Raw genomic sequence first — 13,195 nt, 5'->3', positions numbered from 1 at the left:
ACACACGCACACACACACACACACACAGCGCTTCTTTTAACAGAACTGAACAGAGTACTCGCCCTGCACTACTCTCGATCTTCACTCATCAGTTCACCGGCTCCGTTGCCCAGGCAACCGGACTGTTTATCACGGAAGTAGCGTTTTTAGTGCCAGTCATTTCCATATATCTTTCTTTGTCCTTAGCTAGTGAGCGTAGGTCGCTGCCGTTTTGTCTCGATTTGTTTAAGGTTTTGTGTAGATTGAAATTTTATTCCCCCTCGTGTGACAGTTCGGCCGCCTTTCCTATCGGCGCTGTTGAATATAAGAGCTGAATGCAGCTTGGATCGAAGATATCACTCGTCGTTTCTGCACGAACAAGTCGCTGATCCCTCTCGTCCGTGTTGCAGTGACACTTTTCTGTACGTCTTTGCCCGTGTTCACAGAGGTAGGAAGGAGATAAAAAGTGCGCAGCGGTGTGTAGAAACATGTAGTTTCAATCGTCTCAATAAATGATCTCAATCTGCTGTAAATGACTCCTATGGGCTGTTTGTTGTTGTTTTTGTTTTGAGGAGTGGAATTCACAGTCATGCCCCCCCGCTGATTTATTTTATAGGGTTCTCTATTATTGTTATTGTGGGCTAGTAGCACTTCACACTGGTGGTCTAAGGGTGTTCTGGTGTGGTTGTTTCTCACTTGATGTTCATTCTCCGCGGTGGTCTGTTGTAAATCTTAATCTGTTCCAAGCGAAAAATGTGGCCGCTATCGTGCTGACTCGTTTAGTTCACGTTGAGAGCAACAGTTGACACAAAACTGTTGACATCGGGCGGTGGAGGGTGGCACTGGTGGTAGGTCCCAATGTTTTAACCACAACTCTATTTCTGTCTTTCTGACTTTTCTTCCCAGTACCGTAGTCGTGTCGACCAGTTTCTCTTTACTGGCTCAAGAAAACGAACTGGTTACTTTTTCCTTTTGTTGTTCTTTCTCAGTAAGTCTGCGATCAAAGCAGTAGTTAGTAGTAGAAGTGGTGGTAATAGTAGTTGTAGTAGTAGTTGTTGTGGTAGTTGTAGTTTTTTATGTTGTAGTTGTTGAAGCAGTAGCAGCAACAGTAGTAGCAGTATGGGCTTGGGTGATTGGAGTACGCCACTGGTAGGTCTTACTTCTTCTCCCCCCAACCGTTTCTTTCCCAATATTAAATTACCGTAATTGTATTGATGTACTTCACTTTTCTCAACCAATCAATTGATCGAACAGCAGGGCTTCATAATAACATGCAGTCTGTCCTCTTCCTTGTGCTATGCTTTGGATTCTGTCCTGTGTCGTCTCGGGTGTGGCAGTGCATCGTTTGTGTCGATTGACCGTTAGTTAATTTTGGAGAGTGGCAAGGGTGTGTTCCTGGCTTTGTTCTCATTATCATGCTTTGTCTCTTCGTGTATTTGTGTCAATAATGCCGAAAAATATCAGCTCGCTCAAAAAAAAAAAAAATCAATCACGCAACCAAGAAACCGATTGATCTATTGAGCAATCAATCGGTCAAATTCGTGTTACTAAATAACTGTTGGAATGGCCCAGTGGGTAGTTGCCTGTGCTCTAATGTTGTTTTTCTCTTTCTTTCCTATTTAAACATCTGGGGTATTTATATCTCCTCCTTCTTTTCTTCGTATGTTATTTTAATCTTTGGCACATGTGACCTATTGTGTCGCAAGTGCCATACAATTCTCACTAAAACTAAAATTTAAGTTTAGGCAAAGCGAGCGCTCTGACAGCTCCCCTAGTATCATGCTGGACTAGGAAGCGCCTGGGTGTTCTTGAACTCAGTCGTTTTGTGGAGTTTTCAAGACTCTCAAGACTTATTTGGCTTGGTTGTATCGGAGAGTTTTCAAGACTCTCAAGACTTATTTGGCTTGGTTGTATCGGGGAGTTTTCAAGACTCTCAAGACTTATTTGGCTTGGTTGTATCGGAAACGGACGTTAAATACGGAAGTCCCGCTTCTTGAATAATCTGAAAGTGTTGATAGTGGCGCTAATCCCATACGCATACTTGCTTAATTAAATCAGGCGAAGCAGTGCAGGTGCTCTAGTGTGGTTTGCTCCTTCTTTCCTATCAAACAACTGTTGTCTTTCCTCCTTCTTTTTTATGTTTGTTAGTATTTTGTAACACCTAATCATCGGCACTTATATGATCTGTCTTGCAATTGCCGTAAAACAATTACTTAATCAAAAAGCAGTAAAGTGGTGCGGGTGGTTTTAGGGTGCCACTGGTAGGTCCAACTTCTTTACTTTCCCCCTGTTGTTTCTGCTTCTGTCTTTTGCTTTTTCCCCAGCACTGACTGACCGTTATTTTGTCGATGCGTTTCTCTTTACTCGCCATTGGTAGGTCTTACTTCTTCACTTTCCTTCTGTTGTTTCTGTCTCGCTGTCTTACTTTTACCTAGCACTACTAAATGGCCATTATTGTGTCGACGTGCTTCTCTTTCCTCAACAAACAAACCAACAAAAGGGAAGGAGTGAATGAGCTCGTTTGTGGGAATAGATGCGTAAAAAGCTCCGACCCATCAGTGAACTAATTGCCTTGCGTGGCCACGGTTCAGCCGCCAGTAGTATTGATTTCACAACCTATGCCTGCCACAACATACACTTCCGGTATTTTCTGGTCTGAGACACCTGTTTAGATATTCGTGTTGACTTGGTAAGCTTTATTGTGTCCGGATATTAATTCTTTCTGAATTGCTGGTCGTCGTTAGATTTGCGTGATTATTGTTATCGAATGTTTGGTGGCGGCTGTTTTTGAAGCTTGTATGTCTGCTTATTCGACTGGATGCCTGTCTGTCCTTGCGAGTTTATGTTAGAGTGGGGGGGGGGGGGGGTCCTTATAGGTCCTTTATCTTTTCTCTCCTACTGCTTGTTTGGTGAGTCTGTCTGTCCATCTGTCTTGTCTGACTTGCCGTTGCCTTACACTTAATGGCGCTATTATGTCGGTGTGCTTCTTTTTACTCAAAGTGCGGGTGGCTGGAGGGCGCCACGGGTCCGTTTTACTTCTGTTTTTCATCTTTGCTGTTTCTGCCTGTGTCTTGCTTTTTTCTGCCCTAAATGGCCGTTATGGTATTATCGCATTGATGTGCTTGATAGTCAAAGCAGACTTTGTGCTGTTGAAACTAGAGAGGTGAGCAGAGTACGTCTGATTCCCCGTAAGGATTTCTCTGTAGACATCCACCCCTTGGCGCTCATATAACCTTATGCAGTTGCGAGCGCCGTAAAACCTCTACTAAACTGAACTAACTAAACAAAACAAACAAACACCGATTGTCGCGAAGTTATTACACTTTTATTTTGATAAGCAGTCTTGATGCTAAATTTACCCTAATGGAGTCCATTTCGCCGTAAAACATCTACACAAACAAACAAGCAAAATGATACGTAATGTATTAAATATGATTCGTAAATTTTGAGTCCTGGCGTCCGTGTTTCTTCGGGGTCCAAAAAGTAGCTGGACCCTTGCCCCTACTCCCAAAAAAATTCTTTGACCTTATAAAAAGCAGCTTCTTATGTAATCTGACGACATTTTAAAAAACTGTGTACAACTTGCATACAAGCTAAATATGGACCAGTTGTCATGTTATAGTGTATTTTGTTAACACAGAGGGTAGATCAGGCTACCCTTGCCAACATGTTGTTTACCTTGGTTACCTCTCTTTTTTCCTTATAAGACGTCTATGGTCCATATCTCTCCCCATTTTCGTTGTATGTTACTCCCAAGTAACGCCTCTAATCTTCAACCCTTATACTAAGACCTATTTGAACTAGAATTGCAACAGAACTCTTACTTAAACAAAAAAGATTGGAGATTCAGATGAGTCAGCACGATAACGGCCATGTGTGTGTGTGGCACTTTCAAAGTTGAGCATAGTGTACTACCACACCCAGCGCGTGCACTGAACTGAGCTGCCCTAGATCTTTATAACTGTTCATTGAGCTGCTGTAGATCTTTAGACGTGCTGAACGCCATTCTTTGGGTACACGAATCGTGTCTTATCTATATCGATCTGTCCAATATATCTTTTCAAATTGCAAAATGAAATCTCGCTTCAAGTGTAAATGCGTCTCGCGAACCATTGTGTCAACACCCCTTAAAAACAGTTCAACTTCTTCACCCTTCATCGCCCTCAAAGTCACTGCCCAGTGACTTTTCCCAATTTAGCAAGTCATAGTTGCAACATTAGTTATTCACACCATGGCGATTTACGGGCCCCTTTGGGAAAGTCGGCAGATTCAAGAACCCCTTTGTTATAGGTATTTTATCTTTAGTCAAGGTGTTATTTTTGGGGTGTCTCTTTCGGTCACAAAAAAAACCTTGCTAGCTCTAATGATGGACTGTTACATCAAACTACCTCGAGACTTGTTAGTGCGTTGAATAAGCAATGTCTCTGTTCAGTACGTATGACCAAAGAGTTTATATATTGTTTGCTACATTTTAAAAACATATTTTTAACGTTGCAGCGCCATAGCGAGCTAACTCTTATACATTGATCTATTTTAGAGAGATCAAGGCTACATTGCAGCTTTGCTAGAAATCTTGTTATAAACCACCTTCTTTTGGGTATGTTTTTTTTTTTGTTGGCGTGCACACGGCCTAGATTTCCTGATCGTGGGTGTCCTGACCTAGATTGATCTGGTTATTTTGGTCAAATTTGTCTACTCGCCAATCAGGACAAGTCTGAGCTCGCTTCCCGAATGGTATAAATTGTGTCAATGGCGGCATAAACTTCCACATTAGATAAGAACAGTGTGCCCCCGCCCCCCTCCTTTCCCCACGACCCACCCACAAGCTACTTTCTCTTCATGCTTCTTCCAAGGTTGGTAGCTTCAAATGTCAGTTGTCATTCCCATTTGAAAACACAGTCTGCCTTCTGTGTGTAAAACTGAAGCCTTATTTGTAACATACAATGGGTTTCCTTTTTACGGGACTTTCTGTGGTCCCTGTACCGGCCAAGCTTTACGAAGAAAAGAAAGTTTCAAAGTTTTGTGTCACCTACTGTTCTGAATCCTCGTGTAGTGTTGAAAGTGCCGTAAAAATCTCAATCAATCAGTGATCTAAATCCTTGTTTCGATAGTGCTCTAAAACATCTGTCTATCAGTGATCAAAATCCTTGTGTTGTGTCGATAGTGCCGTAAAAACGTCTCAATCAGTCAGTGATTTAAATCGTGTCGATGGGGACGTAAAACATCCATTATTATTTGCCTATAAAGTGTCAGCTACAGCTCAAGGCGCTTGCTTCCCCCGCCTTCCAACTACTTAGAGACAACTTTCCGCGAGCGAGGCGTTTGTCCGGTGACCGGCTTTAAAAACTCTATCGGCGGTCATGTACCAAGCTTACCGGCGCGAGTGTCTGAACTATGTGAACCCACAGGCGGCTTGGTCGTGGACCATCTCCCCACAGAGCTCGGACAGTGTGTGTAGTCGTCCAGTCGACGACGATGACCACGACGACGGCTTTGGCGACGGTGTAGGGTCCCAGGAGGATGTCGCTGTAAGTTGATGTGTGTGTGCGTGCTCTGTGGTGTGTGTGTGTGTGTGTGTGTTTGTGTGTGTGTGTGTGTGTGTGTGTGTGTGTGTGTGTGGCGCGCGCGCGTGTGTATTTGTGTCTGGGTGAGAGAGAAAGAAGGGGGGGGGGGGCATGAACGTCATAGTCCCTCAAGGCTTGTGGCAGAGCAAGATGATGATAAGGACATAACGAGAAACAGTTTATGAGTACTGGTCTTCTTGTAATTTTATTAGTTTTATTTTCTTCGAGCCCAAAAATAGTCCCCTCAGTTGAGAGCTATTTTCTCACATTCGAAAAAGGGTTCACTCAGTAGAACCATAGCTTCCAAGACGGATTCGCTCAATAGAGCCATTTTTTGAAGATTCGAATACGGGTTCTCTCAATAGAGCCATTGCAACTGCTTAGAACTTATGCTGGTCCTCTCTATAGTCATTTTGATTTTCTTAGAATGTATGCTGGTCGTCTCTATTGTCATTTTTCTTAGAATTTATACGGGTCTTCTCTTTAGAGCCATTTTCTTCAAATACAGGTTTACTCAGAAGAGCCAGTTTCTTCTAAACATAATATTTTTCCTTTCTTTTCTTGCATGTCTGAATTCATTGCATATCATATAGTCTTTGAATATTTTGTCGTTTTAACCCTGGATGTCATAACAAGTTTGTACAAAACATTAATTGTTAGTTGGTCTATATCTTAATCTTTTTCCATGTGGTGTTTGGTACCATATATGTCTGGCAGGGCTGTCTTCTTTCTGGCATTCTCAAAATAGCCACATCATCATCAACAACAACAATAACAACAACAACAGCAACAACAGCAACAACAACAACAACAAAAACAGTGGTTTAAGCGACTGAATGCATTATCTTGACAACAATTTGTTGATATTGACCGGACCTGTGTAACAGACCTTGATCCAGCCTGGTTTGATATTGGGGAACGGATGGTTGGGGGCCGCCTCTGGTGGGTCCCACCTGTCAACTTTCCGTCTGGAATTTCTATCTCGCTCTTTCTGTGTGGATAGTGCCGTAAAACACCCTCTCAATCAAGCCCGAAACGACCGTTTTCGTATCCATTTGCTTCTCAAACTCGAACTCACAGCTAGTTTTGCAGGTCGGTGATGATATTTACTCATCCGAACTGGTTTTTCCGTGACCATTTTGTGCCGATAGTGCCGTAAAACATTTTCAATCAACTCACTTCCTCTCAAAAGTAGCCGTGGGAAAAATAGGATAAGCCTGTGGCTGTGACAACAATGGTGTTCTCTAATTGGTGTGGTGGTTGAGGGAACAGTCTCCCCCCGAGCCATCTGTCGCTCAATGGCCCTGCTGCCAGCTATTGATCATGGCAGAATACCGTGTAATGATATCCTGTGACCACGGCTTTGATTGAAATAGTATGAGAAAGGCATATATCCATCTATTGGACCCCCCCCCACCTTCCCTTTTTTATTTTCCCTCTCTTTCTCTCTCTTTCTCTCTCTCTCTCTCTCTCTCTCTCTCTCTCTCTCTCTCTCTCTCTCTCTCTCTCTCTCTCTCTCTCTCTCTCTCTCTCTCTCTTTCCTCCTCCTCCTCCTCCTCCTCCTCCTCCTCCTCCTCCTCCTCCTCCTCCTCCTCCTCCTCCTCCTCCTCCTCCTCCTCCTCCTCCTCCTCCTCCTCCTCCCTCTCTTTCTCCCCAACCCCTCTATCTCTTCCACCCCTCTCCCCCTTTTTTCCATCCTTTGTATTCTGCACATGCACAGTCACGTTTTTATAGAGACGTGATCTTGGTGATGTTTTAGCTTTGATTAAACTTCTTCTGTAGTGTACTAACTGATAGTGCGGAGGCGCAATTTTAGTTACAAAGAGGACCTACCACTACCTCGCAGAGCTTGATGTTTCGGCTATAATTTGCCCTTGCGTTGCTTTGTGTGTCGTTCTAGACGTATGTGCTGTTACGATTAGGCGCTTCACTGTTGCACGCAGAAGACTCGAGTTCGATTCCCGTGTAGGGAAGAACATTTATCGAGTGTGTCTGGGTCGTTTAGTTTGGGTGTTGTATCCCTTTGAGTTTTAAAGTTTCAGTTCTGATTGGCCCTGTCAAGCAGGGTCGAAGCCGTCCTCTTAAATGATCTAAAGTGTGGCGATGGGGAACATATTATAAACACCTTGATCTATACATATTTGAAAATAAAATTGTCTTGCGTTGTTGAAAGGTGCCGCAGAGAGGAGGTTCTTTTCTTTGCCTGACTTTTTTCTCCGTTTTTTGTGTTCCTCTTGGCATATAAGGCCCATTATCGTGCTAATGTGTTTCTCTTTCGTCTATGAGTCACCAAACGTGTTTACATTACAAAGTGGCCCGGGTCACTGAGAACAACGAACTCGGGCCGGGTAACTGTTTTGTTAAATACAATTAACTGAATACACAAATAGAAACTCAACCGTCCTGATGAATACTGACTAGTACATAAAATGAAAAGTACTGTAGAAATTGTTTAACGTGAAAGATTTTAACACATTAAAGTCAAGATAGAGTGATACATTAAGTAGAAGTTATGAAGTCTATTAAAACACGTTTGAATTGCACTGTAAATTCCCATGGAATGATGAACTTATTTTTGGTAACCAAATTCTGAGCAGGCTGCAAACGTGGGTGGTTGGCGGGTGCTCTGATATGGTTAGCTCCTTCCTTCCTGTCAAACATCTATCGTCTTCATATGTTTGTTAGTGCGCTCATTTGACCTTATGCAGTTGCAAGAGCCATAAAACACTGACCAAAAATAAGTTTAGTACTCTCTTCCAACTCGTTAATCTTTGACACTTAATTGTCATGCAAGTACCGTAAAATATCTTACTAAAACTAAAACTCTACAAACTCATCCTCCAAGTTGGTTCCCCACCCTATTGGTGCATGGTGACTTTGAAAGGGGGGGGGGGGGTGCAGACAAACTGACCTGGTGGGTCAGAACTGGCCCGCGGGCCCTAGGTTTGGTGACCTCCTGCTGTAGTCAAATAAATCTCCGTGACGACGTTACTGTTACAATAGCTCCGAGGTCATCGCGTAAATGACGCGCCGTGCAGCGCTTACGCAGAGCAAAGAAATGGCGCTACTGTTAACAGCTATAAGTAATAGGTTTTAGCTATTCGTTCTTCTAAGTATAGCGTAGGCAGGTGAGAAGGGGGAAACAACGTTGACGCAGAGCAAAGACAAACACGGAAAAGGTAGAACGGTTACTGTTACCTTTTTTTTGTTGCTCTTCTAAGTGTAGCGTAGGTGTTGGTAGCACGGGGCCTCTGTCCGGTAATTTAGACCGACCGTTTAGCGTTCCGTACACTTAAAGGACCTGAGCATACAAAAATGTGTGGGATATGCGTGTGTGTGTGTGTGTTTGTGAAAACCACATTTTCTCGCCCTGTCTCCCTCTTTTTTCCCTCCCCCGCTCCTCAAATGTCTCCTATCCTTTCTTCTTTTTGTCTTTTCACTCTAGTGTTGCCTGTCATCTTTTTCTCTATTTCTACCTTACTTCTCCCCCCCCCCCAACCCGGTCTGTATCTCTCTCCCTTTGTCTTTGTCTCATTCTCTCACTGTTACTGCCTTTCACTGTCCCTGTCTGTCTGTCTGTCTGTCTGTTTCACTGTCTGTTTGTTTGTCTGTCTGTTTGTCAGTCTATTTGCCCCTCCATCTTCCTCCTCTCTGTGTTAAATGTCCTCCCCCACCCCCCTTTCTTTTCGCCCCTTTCCTTTCTCCTCTTCCTCCTCGATCCCTCCACCTCCACCTTCCCTCTATTCCCCGACTATACACATACACTTTCCCGGTTACGAAAATACCTCGACCATCGAGTGTTTGCCCATATTCCTGTTGGACAGGAACAGCTCCTACCCCGGGTAGCCGTTAACTGCTAACGAATGCATATATATATATCATAGCTTCAGACCGCTGCTGTGCTTTTGACTTGTATAATGCGCTTCTTCAGACATGATCTTCTAAAGTGGTTTTTACGAGGAGCAGGTGTGAGGCGTAAAGCAATTGAGTCTTAGACTTTTGGCAATAGTAATATGTAATATGGAAACGTGTTCTAACTTAATGTATGCCCAAAACTAACTCGACAGTGCCGTAAAACACCTACTGAAACAAATAACTTAACGCCCGTCGCACGTGGTTGTACATAGTGATTGTACCTACAATCTCGTCGGTCTTGGTGATGTGGGCTTGGATCGAGAATCCGTTCTAGCACCGCATATGACGCACTCACGAATCTGACATGATGATCGTATCTGACAGGTTACATTTACTTTGATATATGCGGAATTTGCACATATCGAGTGAAGCACACCCCCCCCCCCCTAAAAAAAAAAGAAATGGTTGTAGAAACCACACTTTTTACGACTTAATGAGTTTTATTCTCTAATGTTTCAGCCCGCGAAGCCGTTTGATTATGTCTGAAATTTTCTAAAGACTTTGTTAATGTACCGTAGGCACTTGATCTATCCTCGTAATCCTTGCTCAGTGAAAAGCGGTAGTTTCTGACGTTTCGGGCGTTAGGGTTTTTGTTGTTGTTGTAATAGATGATTCCGTCGAGAGTATGATCAGCGAAGTGCGCTACTTTTGTTATCTAAGGGCACAGCCAGTGGCCAGGCATGCCAAACGCTACCATGGTGACGAAAATGTAGTTCAGAGTACACATATCGCTCCTCAAAACCCAGGTGAAATGGAACTGCCGACCGCTATGTGCTTGCTGGTAGGGGATTAGGAACTGGTTTTGAAGAGCGATTTAGTGTGCTTTTCTCTTTTTTTCTCTCTCTGTTGACGTTCACCCGATAACGTTCATCAGAGTGTCAAGGACATTACAACAAACCTATACTATTTTATAACCTCATTACTCTACTCTGAGCGTAGTTTCTTTAGCCTTTAGCGTAACAGCACCCGTAGCCGGAAAATGTTGCTATTGATTAATTCCGTTTTGTTATCAGAACGGAGAGGGTTGTCGTTCGTGGGTCGACTGCGCGCTGCAGAGAGGGGGCAAACGTTATTGGTCTCCCTCCAGACTCCAGGAGCGGGGAGAGAGCACAGTACAGCTGCACGAGAAGATCACGTCGCCTGGGAGTTCCGACTGAGTGACTCGCTCTTACCTGCCGCATATAGAACACCATGGCGAAAGAAGTGGTACGTTGTCAATTTTTTCGTGTGCACTAATCCGTATCATCTAACTCTCTCTCTCTCTCTCTCTCTCTCTCTCTCTCTGAGATGTCGTCGTAGTGACGGATTTTAAATTATATTTTCAATCTCTGCCTTTCGGCTTTCATATTTGCTCCACTTTATAAAAATACCACAATGCGGGTGTTCGTGTTGTGCCCCTGAAACTGTTGTGTTAGTGAAAGTGATAAGCCTTATTCTTGTGTTGTAAACTTGTGCTGGTTGCACAGAATCCGAGAACAGTGGAGATAAAAGTGTTTCAAATTCTCCGTATCCCAAAGCGGTTTTTCACATGTTGTGGACTTCTTATTTTTATATGATCTCAGTATTCGGACAGCTTTACCTTTGACTACATTCCATTCATTCATACCCAAAGACTTACAACCAGGTGAGACATGTGCCTGCACTACTGACACTTGTTGTATCCATTTGTCGTTCGGAGTCATCGTATGCTAAACGACCCCCGTCTCAAAGAAAGCTAAGGTAGACGGCTTTGAGGTGCTTGTCTCTTGTTGATAAATGAAACACGCTTCTTGGACTTATTCCAACGCGTTCCTTTACACTTTGTAGTTTTCTGTCCTATCTTACAAACGGGAAGAGGATTCTGTAGTTTGTCCCTTTCAACGACCGGGTTTCATCTCAATTTCTCAATGGGGTCAACCTGCGCCAAACAGTCTGTTTCTGTGACCCTACCATCTCCCGTGGGCCAGACTCAGAGCGCGGAGAAAGATACAGGAAGAGTTCCCCCAGTCGGCCAGTCGCCCTCGCTGGCCACAAAACACACCGATGAGTCCAAACCCACGGGTCACTTGAACGAGGCCGAGCCTAAAGTAGCGGTAACGGGTGAGGATGGCAGAACTCACGAGGGAGTTCGGAATACTGCTGAGAAACCGCCTGTCTTCCACGGAAATGGCGACCAGGAAGGGAACAAGGATATTGAGACTGGGGAGAAGAAATCGCAGTTAATTAATGAAGGGTCATCTCAGAGTACCGCTGTGAGTGGGGCTAGTTCGAACCCTGACAAGAATGGAAAGGGAGATGTTCAGACTGGAGAAGATATTACTTCCAGCTCCGGTGAAGTTTCTCTCAGTGACTCTGTACCTGATGGGAACGCCGAAGACTCTGCGAGTCGTTTTACAGACCATCAAAATGTGCCTGAAACTCTGTCGTCTGTGAGAGAGCTGGAGAATGGATGCGACTCTGGTTTAGAGGACGAGGACGACAACGGTGTCGGGGATGAGGAGGGAGAAAGCCGACCGGCTCCTGCCGTAAGTTGGGCGGCGTTGTACTTGTCGTAGAGTAAGAGAGACTTGATGTCTGCTTTGCTTGAGGTTGCGGTGCTCGTTTGTCGTATTTACAGCGCGTCTTTCGTCGGGCGACCGCAGGATGCTGCCGTAGATCGGGATGTGAAAGTCCCGTGCTTGTACCCCTGTCATGTATCCAGACCCGCGTTTGCCAACCTGGGTAGACTTAGCCACCAGTGGGCGAGTGGTCATTTGTTTTGTTTTAGTAAGTTTTTACGGCGCTTGCAACTGCATAAGGTCATATGAGCGCCAAATTAGTGATCTAGATGGACGATGGGGATCACCACGGGTAGTGAAAGCCGTTATTTAATGCCTCGTTTGGAATTGCGTAGCTCAGCGGTACGAACGTTTTAGCCTCTTAAAGGTGACGAAAGTGGGTGCTGGTTGTAAAAAGGTTGACAAGCCCTGGTATAGAACGAACTGGCCTATGTACGTTTTTTGTTCGTTTTTTTGGTGTTTTTTTTTTGGGGGGGGGGGGGTTGTCTCTAAAAGGTACGTATAAACCGATCCTATGCTATTGTTGCCTAAATTCCAATCAGACCTCCAACCTCACCTTCTAGGAATAGAATTCTTGTATTCGTGTCTGCACGTTTACCTGTCTTTTCTGCATATTAACAGCACCCCCGATTTGGAAAATCCTTCTTTGTTAATTAAGTTGCCTTACAATTTGGTCTTTCTTTCTACTTTTCGCCTCTCCCAATTCTCTCTTTTACATAAAAACGTTTCGGTAAGCAGGTTTGAAAACTCATTGTGTGTTATTCTGTGGTTGTTGACTTGTCCTGCCACACCGGAAAATACAAAGTGGTGTACATTAAACGCGGTTGGTTGGAGGGCGCATCTGGTAGGTCCTACTTCTTTACTTTCCCTCTATTGTTTCTGTCTGTGTGTCTTATTTTTTTCCAGCACTAAATGACCATTATTGTGTCGATGTGCTTCTCTTTACCCAAACCAAACAAACAAATAAAGAAAGAAAAGCGTACATTAAACGACATGGATTGGCCCCTTTGGCTTGATCGTATCGGTGATAGGTACGTTGGTTTTATAGTGGCTTTACCGGGTGCCCGTTGCGGATGGTATCGGATCGGATCGGATCGATCGCCCGACTCGTCACCTGAAAACCCCCCAAACAAACGTGTTTGTTTTTGAGGCTATATGGCCTTATTGTGTTGCAAATGCCGTAAAACTCTTACTAAAACT

The 13,195-nt window shown here is 44.1% G+C and overlaps 1 protein-coding gene across 2 annotated transcripts in view; it reads left to right on the top strand.

Annotated features, from left to right (window-relative positions):
• The window catches only part of LOC118478282, a 37,020-nt gene that overhangs the window by 11,637 nt on the left and 12,188 nt on the right, over positions 1-13,195 (top strand). Inside the window, exon 2 of one of the 2 annotated variants that reach the window (XM_035971564.1) lies at positions 10,472-12,410. The exons of the other annotated variant lie outside the window; for it this stretch is intronic. Within the exon in view, the coding sequence (XP_035827457.1) occupies positions 11,345-11,992 (648 nt within the window). The 5' untranslated portion in view covers positions 10,472-11,344 and the 3' untranslated portion in view covers positions 11,993-12,410. Of the gene's footprint in view, positions 1-10,471; positions 12,411-13,195 lie in introns of those variants that run through there. 2 annotated transcript variants of the gene reach the window in all.

This window comes from Aplysia californica, unplaced genomic scaffold, assembly GCF_000002075.1.
Source record: "Aplysia californica isolate F4 #8 unplaced genomic scaffold, AplCal3.0 scaffold00462, whole genome shotgun sequence".
In the NCBI taxonomy this organism is placed as follows: Eukaryota; Metazoa; Mollusca; class Gastropoda; order Aplysiida; family Aplysiidae; genus Aplysia; species Aplysia californica.
Note: the sequence above shows the minus strand (reverse complement) of the source record. Positions and strands in the feature narration are given on the sequence as shown.